The sequence below is a fragment of the Octopus sinensis genome, linkage group LG5 (assembly GCF_006345805.1).
Source record: "Octopus sinensis linkage group LG5, ASM634580v1, whole genome shotgun sequence".
Taxonomy (NCBI): domain Eukaryota; kingdom Metazoa; phylum Mollusca; class Cephalopoda; order Octopoda; family Octopodidae; genus Octopus; species Octopus sinensis.
In genome coordinates this window covers 83,692,567-83,713,021 of record NC_043001.1, presented here as the reverse complement: position 1 = coordinate 83,713,021, position 20,455 = coordinate 83,692,567, and the positions used below count along the sequence as shown (strand labels likewise).

Below are 20,455 nucleotides of genomic sequence, written 5' to 3'. Positions count from 1 at the left end.
TTTATTTTGTTTTTTAATATTATATTCCGATCTATTTGTAATGCACACGCTTTGAAAGCTATTTGTAGAACATTTTATCAAAAAAATGACTATTTTTCTGAAAAATATAAGAAATCTAATCCAACTCGCGTGAATCTTCCGAAACTTCTCACCTCAGACTCGAAAAATTTTTTTCACATTAAATTCCGATATAATCGTAATCTGTATCATCTCAAAAGAATTCTGTAGAAAATTTCAATAAAAGATATCCATTTTTCTGAAAGTTATGAGGAAACAAAGTCGAGTAGGGGCACAGCTGTGTAGATATGCCGACATTCGTCTATTTAAGACTGTCAAGCTTATACACACACACACACACACACACACACACATATATATATATATATATATATAATATATATATATATAGATATATATATTATTATTATTATTATTATTATTATTATTATTAATTATAATTAAGGGTATCTAAGAGATACCACCATGCTTGAAATAGCAGTGAAAACTTGACTCTAAAACCACATAATGCGGTTTTAGAGTCAAGTTTTGACTGCTATCTCAGGCATGGTGGTATCTCTTAGATATCCTTAATTATAATTTTAATAATAATTATTACCTTTTGAGGTTTTTATACCCATGCTGGCCACTTGATAGGATCGGTATTTTAAATAACGATTTTATCCTTATATATATATATGGAGGCGCAATGGCCCAGTGGTTAGGGCAGCGGTCGTAGGATCGCGGTTTTGTTTCCCAGACCGGGCGATGTGAGTGTTTATTGAGCGAAAACACCTAAAGCTCCACGAGGCTCCGGCAGGGGATGGTGGCGGTCCCTGCTGTACTCTTTCGCCACAACTTTCTCTCACTTTTTCTGTTGTTGGCCTGCTCGCTTAGCCAGCGGGATGGCGTCATTTGAAGGCTAAAACAATGCGAAGCGCATTGTGACCAGCGATGTGTAGCAACATCTGATAGCCTGGTCGGTCACGGTGATATATATATATATATATATATACATAGGAAGCTAAAAGTTAAGGCTGCTCATAGAGTGACCATTGGCAGTATAGGCGACGCGTATTACTCAAATGGCTAAAGGTGCATAACCTCTCTAAAGATAGAGAGGTTATACTCCTTCAGCCATTTGAGTCTGACGTCAGCTATACTGCTAAGCATTATATAGGTGTGAAACCAGTCGTCACTCTATGACCGGCCATAACTTTTAACTTCTCCAAAAATATATTATTGTTCGAATTTTTTAAAGTGAGCTTCTTTTTCGGATATATGAACTACTGACGGATTTGTATTTATACAGGGTGGGTGAAAAGTAAGCAAGCATTGTAGGATGACATCAGCAGCTGGACGTCAGCAGCTGGGTACGTTGACCGGAAGCTGGGGCAACAGGAAGGGGTCAGCCGTCAGGCGTGCGCAGGGAGCGGTCAATTGTGCTTTTCCAACGTGGGTCGTGCAGGTGACAAGACGTGTGAGGACGTCGCTAAGGGTTTGGGCTAGCAGCTGCTATCGTTAGTGTTCGGGTCGGGGCTGTGTGGAAGGACTTCGCGCACACACTACAAGCATTAAAAATTGGTAATAAAATCCGTGTTCCTTTTACAAATTTATTGAAACAAATGATACATGTTCTTTATTACATGGGAAAATGAAAGTAAATCTTCATATTTCAACGTAAGCACCTGTGGCGTCAACCAGTTTCCGCAAACAGCCAGAGATGGAATGAACAACCTTGTGAAGGACGTCGTCTGGGATATCATTGAGAACCTCCTGAATCCGTGTCTCCAAGTCCTTCAGTGTGCGAGGTCCTATCCCCTTTTGTGTAACGTTCACGAACTGCTTAACGTGTTGATTTTTGCGGGCTGCGATTAAACATTTCCTGCACTTTTGTCACGTTCTCCATTGATTGGGATGTGGTTGGACAGCCACTTCATTTATCGTTCACAGAGCCCGTGGTCATCTATCAGCTTTGCATGACACCTTTTTTATTATCTCCGGACATAGTGTTGCATGCTTGCCTTTCCATGCACGCCACTATCTCTGAACCAAAACAATAGAATTCCACACTTCATAGCGTGCTGCTATCTCAGCTCGCTCCTGAACAGTCAAACGACCAAACGACCGACCATCTGGAAAATAAGAAATAAGAGATAAGACAATAAGAAAATAAGAAATCCCCATTAGTGTTGTCTGTTTAAAAAAATGTTTTCGTCATGACTTCAGTGATACTAAAAATCCTATAAGCAATTTCTGATGCCTAGATACATTCCACCCACCACCCTATATATATATATATATATATATATATATATATATATATATATATATATATATATATGTAGGTCCCGGGTTGAGTCGGGGTTAACCACAGTAAATAAGGTACTCAATACATAGCAGAGTAAAGTAATTTATTTTATAGAAGGAGCTTCTACAGGACTAGAACTGTTTCATTCAGATGGAATCTTCAGGAAGCTTCCTGAAGATTTCATCTGAATGAAACAGTTCTAGTCCTGTAGAAGCTCCTTCTATAAAATAAAAAATATATATATATATATATACACGACACACACACACACACACCACACACACACACTTGTTTCAGTCATTGAACCATTGCATGGTGGTACACTACTTTGAAAGTCAAGAACTTATTTTTAATCGGTTTCTTTTACCGAATTGCTAGGTGACCCGAACGTAAACATGTCAAATATCAACACCCGTTGTCAAGCGGTGGAGGGAAACACACACGCACGCACACACACACACACACACACACACACACACACACACACACACACACACACACACACACACACACACACACAGAGGAATGTGTGTAGATGATGATGATGATGATGATAATAATGATGGGGACGATGATAATGTTAGCTGTCCACTTGTGTTCGAAGGCCATTACACTTTCGACGGTGACTCTTCAGAGTCGTTAGGTTCCAGCATGCCTTTATGTTGACAAACCGTAGGCACAAGCCTGCGTGTTTGCACATCTGTACACACACACACACACCACACACACACACACACACACACACAAACACACACACGGGTGTTTGCTGATGTTTTATTCCATATTGACTTTATGCGGTATACGTTCAGTGCGATCGAACCATTTATCGATTCTAAATAGATATGTGCCACGGCTCGTATTTATCTATTTTAATAACCACTTGAGTGCTTTTATGGATCATAACTGAATCAATGAGATGTAGGGTTGCGCTGTATTTCGATATGTGCATACTTTACTATATACATGTGTGTATTGTGTGTGTATGTGTGTGTGCGTGTTTGTATGTGTGTGTGTTTTGTGTGTGTGTGATTTGTGTGTTTTGTGTGTGAGTGCATGTTTTGTGCGTGCGTGTTATATGTGTGTGATTTGTATGTGTGTGTTTTGTGTGTGTGTTTTGTGTGTGTGTGTGTGTGTTTTGTATGTATTTTGTATGTGTGTGTGTGTGTTTTGTGTGAGTGTGTGCGTGTTATATGTGTGTGATTTGTATGTGTGTGTTTTGTGTGTGTGTGTGTTTTGTATGTATTTTGTATGTGTGTGTGTGTGTTTTGTGTGAGTGTGTGTGTGTGTCTGTTTTGTGTGTGTGTGTGTGTGTAGATACACATAAAGAATGGTAGTAATGTTTCTAATAAGTTTCAAGTTTTGCCACAAAGCAAGTAAATTTAGAAAGAAGGCTAAAGTCGATTACATTAAAGTTAAGGGTTCTCTGGTACCGTATTTTATCCATCCTCAAAGAAGGGCAAACTTCACCACGGTGGTGTATGAGCTCAGCACGTAAAGAGCCGGAAGAAATGCCGCTGAGCATTTTGTCCCGACCGGTAAAGTTTCTGCCAGTACAGTACCTTAATAATAATAATAATGATAATGATGATAATAATGATAATTGATTGGAAGTGTTTACTGATTGGAAGTGTTATTATGTACATTGTTTTGTCTTGGTATAAAAGATGGGCTACCGCAAATATTCTGCTCAATACCACAGATCTACTTGTCAGTTGTTTGACCATAACCAGTTGACCTTGTCCCTTAGTGGCTGACGATATGTGCATCTCTGATCAGGAGCAGAAGTAGTGGGAGAGCATCATAGCCGTGTGTTGAGAGGAATTCTTAGAAGTTTGGATAGTTCACCTTTGGAAACATGGATGGTTCGTTCAACATCCTTAAACAATCCTTATTCAGGGACCTTTTGAGCGGGATGGGCTACTTGACCAGAAGAAAATTCTAATTGGGCCCCACCTGCAAAGTCATGCGCTGTTTATCTTGATATGAGTTCACCATGTCGCGCACATATGGTTGTGATGCATGTACCTGGTGCACCCTTATCAGACGGATAGTCATAATGGGTATACTAGACTTCGTACCCCAGTGTCACTTTGATGGCCTGCACTGCTCTCTCACTCAATGATGATAATAATAATAATAATGATTTCAATTTTTGGCTCAGGGCCAAAGTTTATGAATTCAGAACACAAAGACAGATGAAATACCGCTAAGCACTTCACCCGGCGTGCTAACGTTTCTTATTTCTTTATTGCCCACAAGGGGCTAAGCATAGAGGGGACAAACCAGGACAGACAAACGGATTAAGTCGATTGTATCGACCCCAGTGCGTAACTGGTACTTAATTTATTGACCCCGAAAGGATGAAAAGCAAAGTCGACTTCGGCGGAATTTGAACTCAGAGCGTAGTGGCAAACGAAATACCTATTTCTTTACTACCCACAAGGGGCTAAACACAGAGGGGACAAGCAAGGACAGACAAACGGATTAAGTCGATTATATCGAACCCAGTGTGTAACTGGTACTTAATTTATCGACCCCGAAAGGATGAAAAGCAAAGTCGACCTCGGCGGAATTTGAACTCAGAACGTAGCGACAGACGAAATACGACTACGCATTTCGCTCGGCGTGCTAACGTTTCTGCCAGCTCACCGCCTTTGCGGTTATGCCGATAGTAATGACAGTGGTGGTGGTGGTGGTGGTGGTGGTGGTGAGGCAATGGTGATAGTTGAAGCATTGGTGGTGCAGGTGTGGTGATAAAAGTAGTAGGTAGAGGTGTTGTTAAAAGTGGTAGTGGGGATGGCAACAACGGAGTAGTAGTAGTAGTAGTAGTAGTAGTAGTAGTAGAGTCAGCGGCGGAGATGGGGTTAGCAGTTATGGAGGTGCTTGTAGTGGCAGTGGTGGTGGGGGTGGGGGTGGCGGCGGCGAAAGTAGAGAGTAACGGAGACGGCGGCAGTATGGTGGTGGTTGTAACGGGGGTGAGGGTGGTGCTGAATGTGGAGAGGTAGAATTCGGATGGGGGGGGGGGGGGTGGAGGTGTCAATGCGTGGTGGGACTATTTGAAAATCTCCTTAACTTTTATAATAACTACTTAAGATATATTGTGTGTGTGTGTATATATATGAATGAGAGTCTCTCTTTATATTTATATAGTAAGTGTGTGTGTGTATGTGTGTGTATGCTTCCTTATGTGTGTAGGTATGCGCAAAGTTTTTGGCGTATTTGTGTATGTATATTGCTGTAGGTATATTGCGCTATGAGCATTTTGTTAAAATATTAGTGTATGCGCCTATATGTAGTGTGCGTGTGTGTGTGTGTGTGTGTGTGTGTGTGTGTGTGTGTGTGTGTGCCTGTATGCCCACATACATACATATATACATACATACATACACACACATACATACATATATACATACATACATATATACATACATACATACACACACATACATACATATATACATACATACATATATACATACATACATACACACACATACATACATACATACATACATACATACATACATACATACAAGTGTGTTTGCATATTTACACACCCACACACGTAAAGAAGAGATAATGTGTGATACGAAAGGGTAAAAGTGAAAGAGAAAAAAAGACAATGAGAGTAGAGGGACAAAGACAAAGCCTGAGAGAGAGAGAGAGAATGATGCAAGGACAGAGAGGAAATAATACAAACAGACATACAAAGCAAATTGCAAACCCTTCGACTTAGGACAACAACCACTTCAGTGAGACATAAAACATCGAAAACCAAGAAACTCCACATCCTAACCACACAGATTAAGGACCAGGTTTTCAGACTCTGCTACTGTATTTTCTAAGTTTTGCTATATCTGGAACATCTGGAATCGTTAATCCATTCTTGCGATAAGAAATGAGCAGCAAATGCATCAAGGTCCGTAAAAAAAAAAAAATTTGTTATATTTTCTTTCTTTCTTTCTTTTTTTTTTTTTTTTTTTTTTTTTTTACACTTGTTTCAGACAATGGATTGTGAGACCTGCTTTGAAGGGTTTGGTCGAACCCCAGTTCTTGTTTCTGTCTTTTTTTTTTTGTAAAGTCTGGTACTTATCCCATCGTACTCTTTTGTTGAACTGATAAGTTAGGGGACATGAACAAACCAACAGCGGTTGTCAAGGGCGGGCTGGAAGGTAAACATAGAGACTCATACGCGCACGCACATACCTATATATATATATATATATGTTTCAGTCATTAGGCTGCGGTCATGCTGGGGCACTGGCCTGAGGAATTTTAGTCGAACCAGTCGACCCCAGTACTTATTTTATTTTTAAGCTTGGTACTTATTCTGTTTGTTTCTTTTGCTGAACTGCTACGTTACAGAGCCGTAAACACATCAACACTGGCTATCAAGCGGTGATGGGGGGGGGGGCAAATATAGACACGGAGACACACACACACACACACCACACACACACACACACACACACACACACACATATATATATATATATATATACACATACACGACAGGCTTCTTTCAGTTTCTGTTTACCAAATCTACTCACAAGGCCTTTGTCGGGCCGAGGCTATAGTAGAAGACACTTTTCCAAGGTGCCACTGAGAGGGACTGAATCCGGTACCATGTGGTTCGTAAGCAAGCTACTTACCACACAACGAAGCTATATATATATATATATTATATATATATATATATATATATATCCCAAAAAGAACAAACACAAAAAAAAAACAGCAACGCGAGTACGTGGTACAAGTAATGTATTAGTAGACGCTCAGGGAAGGACAGAAAGATGGTTTAACGTTTCGAGCAGACGCTCTTCTTCGGAAACAGAGGAAAGTCCAATAGAAGGGAAGACGGAGGAAGAAAATCACCAACGATTCACTTGTTGCTACATTTTGAAATATATATATATATATATACACACACACACACACATACGGCGGGCTTTTTCAATTTCCGTCTACGAAATTTACTCGCAAGGCATCAGTCGCTCCGAAGTCAATAGAAGACATTTTCCCAAAGTACCACGCAGTAGAACTGAGTTCGAAACCAAGGGTTGTAAAGCAAGCTTTCAAAATATTGTTGATGTTATTCATTCCTAGGTCAACCATGAAGCAAAAGATAATCTATGAAAAGTTACAAATCTTATGGAAAAAGAAAAGTTTATGGCAGCAAGGAATGAAATGGAAAAACTTTAAATTGTGGGTGTTTCTTTTTTCTTCGGAGAATCGAAATTTCTATTGTAAAAAAGAAGAAATAGAAATGGGGGGAAAAGTGGGAAAATGAATGAAGAAATTATCATTTTGATTTCGTGTGGAATATGAGACTTCTAATTTGAAATTATGTCATAGATTAATCTCTCGTCCACTTTTGCACCATTACCTAACTCAAGGAGGCTTTTAACGAAATCTATTCTGTTGTAACATTCCAACCAACTGTCTAGACACATGGATGTTCTTAGTGGAGTTCACTTTCTTAAAAGCAATTCGAACCAGCTGTCTTGACCCATGGATGCTTTTAGTGGAGTCCTCTCTCTTAGAAGCAATTCGAACCTGTTGTCTTGACCCCATGGAGGCTTTAAGCAGTGTTCAGTTTCTCAGATGCAATTCAAGGCAGCCCTCCTAACTCATATATGCTTTTAGCATCTCAGAGTGCACTATTGAATAGTGACAGAGCAGTGCTGTCCAGCGCACCCTCAGCGACAGGCATGTTCGAGCATATCTTCTACATTTCCTCCTACCAGTCAGAGAAACTCTAAATAAAAAAAAAAAATCTTTTATAAAAAAAAGACGGGTCACTGGTGCTGCGCTTTCTTCTCTGATTATCCTTTGATAACCCCATCTTTAGACATTTTTTTAAAACATGTTTATTAAAATTTGATACATGCTCCAATATTTCGCAATGAGTATGAATTACATAAAACCTGGCTACTGTTTCTAGCAGGTCGACTAATGACATTGAGGAATGTTCGTCATATCGATGATGATGTTTTGGTGGAGTTTCGGAATAGAATTTATTTCTACATCTCATGAGAAAAAAAAATTCATTTTTTAAAATTATTATTATTTTACTCTAGTATTCCTGTTATATAACAGGAATTACGATTCTGAAAAAAATATTTTTTCTAAAAATTTCAGGTTTTTTTTTTTTAACATTCTGCTCCCTGTGTCTTACTTGAACAGATAAATGGTAAAAAAAAAGTTGGAGTAATAAATTTAGTAGCAGGGTGTTTAGAGTTGAAGTCCCATACCTCATGTCGTGGTTTTGCGAGGTTGTAGTACCCATTCAATATACCAAGATTAAAAAAAAAATGATATACTGAGTGATTACTACTGCTTCGCAAAACAGAAAGGATGCAATTGAAGCCGAAAATGTGAGTTTACGGAACACAGAAACAATATTTATATTGGGTTGTCCGGAAAGTTCGTGCCGATTTATAGTAGAACATGGTTGAGTCCATAAAATAGGATTTTACTACACCTCCATTTAGAGCACAGTTTAAACTATCTTTTCGTGAAAGAAGGTTTATGTTCCTATAACCTGTGTTAATTCTGTAACCGTTTAAAATGGAAGATAAGAAAGTTCATTTTCGGCACTTGATGCTTTGGGAACCAGACAAAAATTGCTGCAGCACGGCTGGGATGTGTTACCCCACCTTCCATATTCACCAGATATTGCTCCTTCGAATTTCCACTTATTCAGGTCTCTGCAGAATAATCTAAATGGTAAAAATTTCAATTCCTTGGATGACGTAAAAAGATACCTTGATGAATTCTTTGCCATGAAACCACCTCAATTCTGGGAAGAGAGTATTTTCAAGTTAAAGGGAAAATGGAGACGCATTGTGCAACAAAGTGGTTCATATTTGGTTGATTAAAAATGAAATGGCAAGTATTTATTAACCTTTTTCTTTCCTTTAAAAATCGGCACGAACTTTCCGGACAACCCAATATATCACCTGATGAAACATAATATCTCACAATGTAGGGAAACGGTTACATAAACAAATACCTGCGAACATGGAGAACTACGTTGCGTAGAAACAATTGTAGTGATTACAAATAAATGTTCCTCTGTACTCCTTGTTGACTCCAGCTTATTCAATTATATATATATATATATATATATATATATATATATATATATATATATATACATATATATATATATATTATACATATATATATATATATATATATATATATCATATATACATATATATATATATATATTATATACATATTATATATATATATACATATATATATATATATAATACATATATATATATATATATATATAATATATACATATATACATATATATATATATATATATATATCTATATATATATATATATATATACGAGCAAAACGCCCCTCCCCATCCAATGGACGGTGCTGAATCATATCTGCTGAATAAAAAGCAATCAGTGCTTTCTTTTCCTTAAAAAATAATTAAGCATGTCTTTATTTCAATAAAATTTTTGGTTTTGTTAAACGAAGTTAAGGCAAAAAAAACTTCTTGGGAAACCAAATAGTCTTTCCTTCCTTCATGCCAAGTTTGAAGAAAATATCTCTTTTGCATCTTACTTTTTGGTCTCTTAAATATACTGCATTTTGTGGCATTATTTCAAGCCAGCCGGCTTTTTTTGCGCAAACTGCACGTGCATTTTTCTCGCGTACGCGTAGTATCGATCGCAACAGCCGATGTACTTGCGCGGTCAAATGCACGTTCTCACGGCTTTATCGATCGCATTCTCACCTAGAATCGATTTTTGTAATTTTTTAAAGACTTATATACGCCCTGATACCGTCGGTATCTACATATCAAATTTGAGCGCAATCGGATGGAGGATGCCCGAGATCCTAGAAGACACACACTCACACACACACACAACAGATTTTATATAATCGATATATAAATACATACATTGTACATTTAAACACAAGAGGTATCCGTCATAGGATTCATGGCACTCTTAGAAGGAACAACCAAAATCAAAACCACTATTTGGGATAAACTTCGAAGGGAATGAAAAACAAAAACATTTACCATCTATCTCCTAGACCATGGTTTCTAATTTTGTTTTTAGCAAATAAAATAATTTGCTAGGTTTGGATTTTGGCTGTTCGTTCTAGCGTGCCAGGAATCCCGTGACGGATACCTCTTATGTGTTTAAATGTACACTGTATTTATATGAATGATATATAGTCTATTGACTAATTTTTCTACACGCTAGGCCACTGGTAGTAAACATTTCTAAACTTTTTATTACCCTGATATTAATTATATATATATATATATATGAGGGGCTTCATTCAGTTTCTCTCAACCAAATCCACTACTCATAAGGTTTGAGTCGACTCGAGGCTGTGGTTGTAAACACTTGGCTAAGATGTCACGCAGTGGGACTGAAGCCAAAACCGTGCGGTTGGGAAGCAAACTTCTTAGATTTCAGCCACGCTAGCGCCTAGAACAATACTTCTAAAACTATGAGCTGCAAGAGATTAACAAGAGCGCCATAAATTCTTTAAAAATAACATTGTAAGAGATGCAGCACAGGTTTTTGTCAGTGAACAGGTCGCTGTCTTATAGCGACGAAAATATTTTGACAAATTAAACTTAAATGTTGCAGTGAATCGAACGGCTTTTGTGTGTTTTTTAAATGGCTTACAAACACCTTCCACGCTTCAATTGTTTTCGTTCCAGCACACGATCTCAGATCAAATCACTTGCTATGCAAGTACATCTCCGTAACATTGTAAGGTTTAAAAAAAAAAAACTATAATAAGAAATTTGACTGGTGACCGCCGTTGCTGCCATCTACGGTTGTTCTTAGCTTAAGAGGTAGAAAGAAATAGGGTTTGCTAAGAAATATAAGGGGACGCGTTATTCATATTCATAACTGTGTTACCGTGTTTTCTGAAACACAAGTCAATGTAATATTTAGTGTAAACATCCAAAAATAGTCACTATCTTTCTAAATTCTGTTGAATTTCACATGTAATATTTGATTCTCCACAGGCAGCGAGCTAATAGAATTGTTAGCACGCCGGGCAAAACGCCTAGCGACATTTTACCCGTCTTTATGTTCTGAGTTCAAATTTCGCCGGAGTCGTCTTTGCCTTTAATCCTTTCGGGGGTTGATAAAATAAGTACCAATTGAACACTGGGATCGATTTAATTGACTTAGCCCCTCCTCCAAACCTGCTGGCCTTTGTGTCAAAATTTGAAACCATTATTTGGCTCTCCAAATTCGTCTTGGTGTATAAGTCGACCTACCTTTTTTTTCTGCTGTAAATTTTGTTTTGAGTATTCGAATTGTATGCTAGGAAATACAAAACGCACAAGTATAATTAATAAAACAAAGAAGCAATAGTATGTCGGCAGAATTTTGGAACAACTGTCCTTCGATATGTCTCATGGGAAAGAAAAAGGGTAATGTCTTCCCTTGATCTCTCTCTATATAAAACTGAAGTTGTCTGTGTATGGCAAGTTTAGTACCTTTCAACTAACACTATCTCCTCCAAGACCCTGCAGCGCAAGTTGACCAAAATTGAGAGTATGATAGAAGAAGGTTTGTTCTTCCTTCCGTACCATGTTAACACCAAAAATTATTTACATCAAAAAGGTGCTTTTTTTTCTATGAACATCCTATTTTTTACGATTTTTTGACTGCTGTGTCGTCATTTTTCTGTGTATTTCAACCAGAAAAATGTTCACTTAAAGAGAATAACAAATTACATAATGCAAAATTTTTACTTTTCAAAAATTCCAATTCTAAAGGGTGGAAAAGAAAACAAGCCCGAGCAAAGCTGGGCTATACTGCTTGCTTAAAAAATATTTGTTTCACACAACGAATATTACGATTGGGAGTATAGAAATTCAAAAACTTTATTTCCCCGGACCAGCTTGGCTCCCAATGCCTGAGCTCCTGGTAGCCTTGCCTAGGCTCACAAAAACTAATTTTAAAGTAATCCTGTACATATAGGCGTAGGAGTGGCTGTGTGGTAAGTAACTTGCTTACGAACTACATGGTTCAGGGTTCAGTCCCCCTGCGTGGCACCTTGGGCAAGTATCTTTTACAATAGCCTCAGACCGACCAAAGCCTTGAGTGGACTTGGTAGACGGAAACTGAAAGAAGCTCGTCGTATATATGCATGCATGTATGTATGTATGTATGTATGTATGTATGTATGTATGTATGTATGTGTGTGTGTTTGTGTGTCTGTGTTTGTTCCACCAACATCGCTTGACAAGCAATGCTGGTGTGTTTACGTCCCCGTCACTTAGTGGTTCGGCATAAGAGACCGATAGAATAAGTACTAGGCTTACAAAGAATAAGTCCTGAGGTCGATTTGCTCGACTAAAGGCGGTGCTCCAGCATGGCTACAGTCAAATGACTGAAACAAGTAAAAGAGTAAAAGAGTATATCCTATTCATTCCTTGTTTGCGAATGATTGGAGAAAATAAAATTATCATTGTAAGGTGTACTAGCCATCTGAATGTGGCTAGCCACTGGGGGTGGGGTGTTACTGATGCTTTTAGCCCCAGGCGATCAACGTCACCAGATGGACTTTAGACACTATCTCAGTGCCCTTGTGTTATTTGCAAAGGGAGGTCATCCTCCCTCGAAGAACTAAGTACTACATACGGACTATAGTTTCAAGGTAATTGCCTCTCACCATGCGTTGACGAGAGGCAATTACCTTGAAACTATAGTCCGTATGTAGTACTTAGGTCTTCGAGGGAGGATGACCTCCCTTTGCAAATAACACAAGGGCACTGAGATAGTGTCTAAAGTCCATCTGGTGACGTTGATCGCCTGGGGCTAAAAGCATCAGTAACACCCCACCCCCAGTGGCTAGCCACATTCAGATGGCTAGTACACCTTACGTTGTCGAGCGGTTACTGTTTATATCTCGTTCAGAGATTTATTATAAAATTATCATTGTTTTGCATCTTTATGTAAGCTCTGATGACCACACAATCAGGAAATATATATTAATTGTATAATTACTTTTTTCAACAGAGAGATTAGTTATTTAACGATCGTGTTCTTTTCAATAGCCGAGTAGTAGTTTTTATATATTTTTTTTAAGTTAATCAGTAAAACAGTTCATTCGGTACAGAGCAATTTTGCTGTGCTTCTATGTAAATATAAATGCATACAGATTTGTGTGTATATGCACAGATATTCACATATACATCAATACACACATAATACAACTGTATATGTATGCCTAAGCATAAACAGGATGTACTTGTTGGGAAAATAAACGAAAGATAATAACTAAAGATAGCAAAGAAAATAATCAACAGATCTTCAGAAAGACGGCATATTTGTTCAACGAGGTGCATTAAAGAAACAGGTCACTTTACACAACCATTATCTGTCCTAACGAGGCCCCGAGATCTGGTTTGTGGCTCGACTACAAGCCAAATTGAGTCAACCCCGCTTACGTCACCCATTCTTTTCTACTCTAGGCACAAGGCCCGAAATTTGGGGAGAGCGGGAGCCAGTCGATTAGATCGACACCAGTACGCAACTGGTACTTAATTTATCGACCCCCGAAAGGATGAAAAGCAAAGTCGATCTCGGCGGAATTTGAACTCAGAACGTTGCGGCAGACGAACTACTGCTAAGCATTTCACCCGGCGTGCTAACGTTTCTTATTTCTTTATTGCCCACAAGAGGCTAAACATAGAGGGGACAAACAATGACAGACAAAGGGATTTAGTCGATTACATCGATCCCAGTGCGTAACTGGTACTTGATTTATCGACCCTGAAAGGATGAAAGGCAAAGTCGACCTCGGTGGAATTTGAACTCAAAACATAAAGACAGACGAACTACCGCTAAGCATTTCACCTGGCGTGCTAACGTTTCTGCCAGCTTGCCGCCTTGCTTACATCATCCATTGAGACCACAATGGTAATCCCCGACCTGCAGGACGGCCGGTTAGTTTCCTCCTCTCATATTAAAACCCTAGACACGGTACTCTGACGGATTCCAATCAATGGAGCCAGGAGCTCCTTTATGATTTTATTCAACATCCCCCTCTCAGATTCAAACACTGCAGCGGTTCTTCATTTTTTCTAAGCCCTGTAAAAGAACTCGGAAGAGTAAGCCGGGCGAACTGCTTAGCGGTATTTCGTCTGCCGTTACGTTCTGAGTTCAAATTCCGCCGAGGTCGACTTTGCCTTTCATCCTTTCAGGGTCGATAAATTAAGTACCAGTTACGCACTGGGGTCGATATAATCAACTTAATCCGTTTGTCTGTCCTTTGTTGTCCCCTCTGTGTTTAGCCCCTAGTGGGTAGTAAAGAAATAGGTATTTCGTCTGCTGCTACGTTCTGAGTTCAAATTCCACCAAGGTCGACTTAGTCTTTCATCCTTTCGGAATCGATTAAATAAGTACCAGTTACGCACTGGAGTCGATGTAATCGACTTAATCCCTTTGGCTGTCCTTGTTGGTCCAATCTGTGTGTAGCCCCTTGTGGGCAATAAAGAAATAAGAAACGTTAGTGCGCCAGGCGAAATGCTTAGTGGCATTTCGTCCGTTTTTACGTTCTGAGTTCAAATGCTACCGAAGTCAGCTTTGCCTTTCATCCTTTCGGGGTCGATAAAATAAGTACCAGTTAAGTACTGGGGTCGATGTAATCGACTCGTTCCCTTCTTTAAACTTGCTGGCCTTGTGCCAAAATTTGAAATGAGTATTGGCCAACATGCACACAAAACTCTCAAAGCCATTATGATTACTAATCTCCCTTGGCGATCTCACATCCACAACATAGAAAGAGCCACGCCTCAAAGCTTGGAAATATTTCATCCCCGAACCACTGCTGACCCTCTACAAAGCTGAATTGAGAGTCACAATAGAATTATTGCTCCGACGTCTGGAACAGTAATGCTACTCTCTACATAAAAAAAAAAAACAGACCCTAATAAAGCTTTCCGACAGGCATGTTGGATTGATTGGCAAGGCGCAGTCCAAGCTTCCAGATTGAAACCATAAAAATGTTCTTTACGACAGCGAACTCTCTAACTGAGGTTGATCCAAACCAATAGGTATGCCTGTTATGCTTTACTAGTAGGGAAATCTGTTTATATAGTCAGTGCTCTTAGGATTACTGGCTGGTGTAGATCTAACCAAACGAAAGCTGTAGCTTGTATCTATACCAGTTGAGCTCTTCCAGAGTTTGTTGCAAAAACTGAATTTAAAAGACTTCCTGACGTAGGTAAACGACAAGCTTATAGATACGGGTTTGGATTATATTTACCCATGGATAAATGTAAATATATAAAACAGCTGCTGACTTAGATACAGAAATAATTTCAGAAAACAGAATTTTATTTGTTGGCAAAAATAGTAACACAACCTGTAATACTCTGACTGTTTCTGACCGACCTCCAAATCCAGATCTGTGTTAGACAAGTACACACACAGACACATTAAGATGTAATCAAAATGATCAGGACAATTAGAGATCAGTGCGCTTCAACAGTTTCACCAAACTAGGTCAGTTAAGTACTAAACAAGGACCTTTCTGACTACGATAAGGATTCTTTTATTTATCTTTGATTCGAGATATAATGACACTGGAGGGTTTTCTTCCTTTTGATGTTGCTGCTGCAGTAGCTGTTCAACGGATATTTGTTGCTGAAGTGGCTAATGTTATTAACAATATGATGTTGGTGTTGCATTGGTGTTGTTGTTGTTGTTGTTGTTTTTGTTGTAAAGGCCATATGTCCTTCACGTTGTATCATTATTGTTAAGTACTGTAATGTGGATGGAGATCATTCATACTGCATTTGTAGTGTCTGATCTATATGCGGAGCTGAATAATAATAATGATGATGATAATAATAATAATAATACTGATGATGATAATTGTTTAAAATTGTTTTTAAGCCGAAACAATGCCAGTTACATTGAACTGTGTGGCTAAGTGCAAACATTGACTTGTATTAATTCTTAGAACTCTCCATGTTTTGGCTTTAAAAGAAAATTAAAGACTATTATCTCTGTCAGACAATGCTTCATGCAAACTATATATACTTCTCTGAAGATGATAATAATAATAATAATAATAATAATAAGAAGAAGAAGAAGAAGAAGAAGAAGAAGAAGAGCACCACAACAAACCACAGCATGTACCCAAAGCACACAGATCTGCGCTCGGTAGGGCAGTGAAAACACGTGATAAAAACAAGACTACTGAATAATAATAATAATAATATAATAATAATAATAATAATAATCTCTTTACTGGTCACAAGGGCCGTAAACACCATTTGGGACAATACACAGACAAAGGACACTGGAAATTGAAATAGAAAACGTAAAAATGATAAAATATAAACGATAACAATTTTTTAAAATTCCAACAGTCAAATTCCTCAATAGGAGCAAAACGCCAGTCAGGAGCAAACAAGGAATCCCACAGACCCCAATCCACCCTATTCGCCAGGAATATCTTGGCAAGTGCTCCCCTTCTCCGTACCCAGCCTACAGGCGCCAGCTTAGAGTACCTACTCAATCAGGCCATCCTGGCCACATTCACCTACCTTCCAACAAATTTACTGAATGGAGGAGGAGGACAGCACATCCTTCTCATTCCTCACATTTCTTTTCAAATGAATTTTAAAGAAAGAAATGATGTGGGCTTGGCCGAAAATGAAAATGCTTGTCTTCAAGTCCTTGCCGTTTCGCCCTCCAGACAATTTCAATCTCTTTTGCTATATAGCTACTAAAACAAAAACAAAAAACAAAAAAAAAAAACTATTCTTTCAGACCAAAGGATTCAAGTATTATATAATCCTTCTTAAAGTATATTCTAGGTGAAGGGTTATAAAACCTTAGGGCATATGACAGTAGAGTTTGTATTTAAACACGATATGATTATAGTTCTAGTATCATTTAAACTGAAAATGACCTTTTAAGATATTAAAGGAACAGATTATTTTGTACTTTTAGTAGTAGAAAAAAAATGAACCTTAATTAGGTCACGATGTATTTACATCCCTAGGCAGTCAAAATGAGGATAATATGAGACAATGTAAGACAAAGGAACAAATTTAAAAGGATTCAAAAGAAAGAGGAAATAAATAGCGTTTTAATTTGGGTAATAGCAATATAATTGCATACTTTTTTGAACATTAGCTGTCTTATATTAATTGAGATGAACAGAGTAAGTTGAAATCCTAATCATATTTTGTCTCAATTCACAAAAAGAAAAACATTATCGATCGCACACACCCAATGTATGTGTTTTGTTTTTCGTCGGATCAGCGTTACGAAGGAGTCATCCCGCGAACGCTGTTCTGCAGCGTATCCGGCGAACAAACAAAACACATACATTATATGCGATCGATAATATATATATAATATATATAGATATATATATAATATATATATATATATATATATATATATATATATATATATATATATATATTATATTATATTAAATTAGAGACAAAACCACTATTATGCAAATCAAACAAAGAAAGACTTAAGCCAATACATAAAATAATTTATATAATTAAATTTAATTATATAAATTATTTTATGTATTGGCTTAAGTCTTTCTTTGTTTGATTTGCATAATAGTGGTTTTGTCTCTAATTTAATATAATATAATATTTTACTATAAAATGGATTCAATCCTAAATCTGATTTTTCCCTGTAAATTTGGATTTATTCCCTAATATTTATATATATATATATATATATAATAATACGACATGAAGTTATACACATTTGTATTCATTACTACAGTTGTATTTGTTTATTTTCATTATATTAATGTCTGTGCGTATGCCTGTATGTATGCATGCATATGCGTATGTGTGTGTGCGCATATATTTGTCATAACTGCGTAGCTTAGTGGTTACAGTCGTAGGTTCAATTCCTGGAGCGCGTACAGTCTTGTACCCTTGAGCAAGGCCCTTTATCTCATGTTGCTCCAGACTACTCAGCTAAATATGAACACCAGCCGACTGCTGGTGCAGCATTCTCTCCCTCTCTCTCTCTCCATGTAGCTCTCACATCCTAAATGTTCTGCTGGCTCAATGGTAAGTGGGCCGAGAGGGGGTTTATATGCGACAATATAATCACCTAAAACAAAGCGTATTACATGTTATCCGGTGACTGCGAGAGATGGCTCGGTTTTACTATTTGATACACACTCACATGAGTTAAAACGTCTGTAACATGAGTTAAAACGTCTATCACACAAGGCACATGATGTTGATATATATATATATATATATATATACTATATATATATATATATTATATATATATTATATAATATATATATATATATATATATATATGCGTTCCTCTTTACTCTGTGGTGAGTTGTAATGACACTATAGAAAAGAAAGCAATCATTTTGACCTGTTCACACAACATTGGCGCATTTTAGAGCTGCACCCAAAGTACGTGTTTTAACGAGTTCGTAAATATTATGTAGTTGAAAGTAGCATGGAAATTGTACCTATATTACCTCAAAATTTGCATAATATATGTGCAGGCGTGGCTGTGTGGTAAGAAGCTTGTTGCCTCATGAATAATATACAAGAGATCAATGTTCTCGGGAAAAATCGATCGGCGAGCGTCGTTTTTCTCCCCATTAATCATCATTTTCATTTCATATAACATTATGTCTACGTCCAGCCCGCAGCTTCCTTTCTCTGTGTAAAGCCTTATGGCCAATATAATGAAATAAAGAAGCTGGCTTCCCAACTACGTAGCTCTGGGTTCAGTCCCACCGCGTGGCACCTTGGGAAAGTGTCTTCTACTATAGACTCAGGCTGACCAAAGCCACGTGAGTGGATTTGGAAGACAGAGGCTGAAAGAAGCCCGTCGTATATATGTGTGTGTGTATGTGTGTGTGTGTGTGTATGTGTGTGTGTGTGTGTGTCTTTGTGTCTGTGTTTGTCCCCTACCACCACCATCGTCGCTTAGCAACCGATGTTGGTGTGTTTATGCCTCAGTAACTTACCGGTTGAGGAAAAGAGACTGATAGAATAAGTAATCGGTTTTAAAAGAAAATAGGCCCTGGGGTCGATTTTTTCGACTAAAACTCCAAAAGGCGGTGCTCCAGCATGGCTGCAGTCAATTTTTTTTTTTTTTTTTTTTTTTTTTTTTTTACGTTTCAGCTCAGAGCAGCGGCCATGCTGATACACCGCCGTTAATGATTGAAAAGAATAAATAAATATCCATAAAACTTCATTAAAAATATATTAAGAATTATCTACTTTTTACATTTAATAATGTACATTTATAGCAGGCATGGGCGACCTTTTCCGAGAAGTGGATCGCATGAGGCACGGTTCATCATCAGGCGGACAGTACTGCCACAAAAAAATACAAGTTAATTATTCGTTAAGTGTACCATGCAGCAAGACACGCGGGCCACAGGTTGTTTGCAACTAATTTATAGCTTTTTCTCAGAATAGGACTGCCTACCTTGTCTATTCATAGAGAACGTTCCTGGTTTAAAGTTTGTAGTAAGAGTATGCGTGGGTACACTTGTAACAGTAAAGACATGTTGTGTGGAATGTAGAGTATTAGCGATGGGATGTTGAATGGGGTATAAGTGCATATGGCTGAATGGTTAAAACTTTCGCATCGCAACCATGTGGTCTGCATTCGATTCCACAGCATGGCATCTTAAACAAATTTTTTATAGCCTCGATCACCCCATATTTTGTGAGTGAAATTAGGCTGACGGAAACTGTATACAATCCTAGAGTTCTATATTTAAGAGATGAGGAATTATGTACGTCATTTACATTCGATGGATATTTGTCCTCATCTTGTTTGTTGTTAACACAACGTTTCAGCTGATATATCCTCCAGCCTTCTTCAGGTGTCTTGGGGAAATTTCGAACCTGGGTTCTCATTCCTAAGGTATTCTTCGATGTTATTATTATTATAATTATTATTGTTGTTCAGGACACTGCTTGGAATCGAACTCGGAATCTTGGGGTTCGTAGCCCGCGCTCTTAACCACTACGCCATATACCCGTTCAAAATTTCCCCAAGGTTCGAAATTTCCTCAAGACACCTGAAGAAGGCTGGATGGTATATCAGCCGAAACGTTGTGTTAACAACAAACAAG

At 38.0% G+C, this 20,455-nt stretch overlaps 1 protein-coding gene across 3 annotated transcripts in view; it reads left to right on the top strand.

The window, feature by feature from the left end:
* LOC115212317 (sulfate transporter) overlaps window positions 1–20,455 on the top strand; it is a 295,950-nt gene that overhangs the window by 140,676 nt on the left and 134,819 nt on the right. Inside the window, exon 1 of one of the 3 annotated variants that reach the window (XM_036502784.1) lies at window positions 6,024–6,227. The exons of the other annotated variants lie outside the window; for them this stretch is intronic. Coding sequence (XP_036358677.1) covers window positions 6,218–6,227 — 10 coding nt within the window. The 5' untranslated portion in view covers window positions 6,024–6,217. Of the gene's footprint in view, window positions 1–6,023; window positions 6,228–20,455 lie in introns of those variants that run through there. 3 annotated transcript variants of the gene reach the window in all.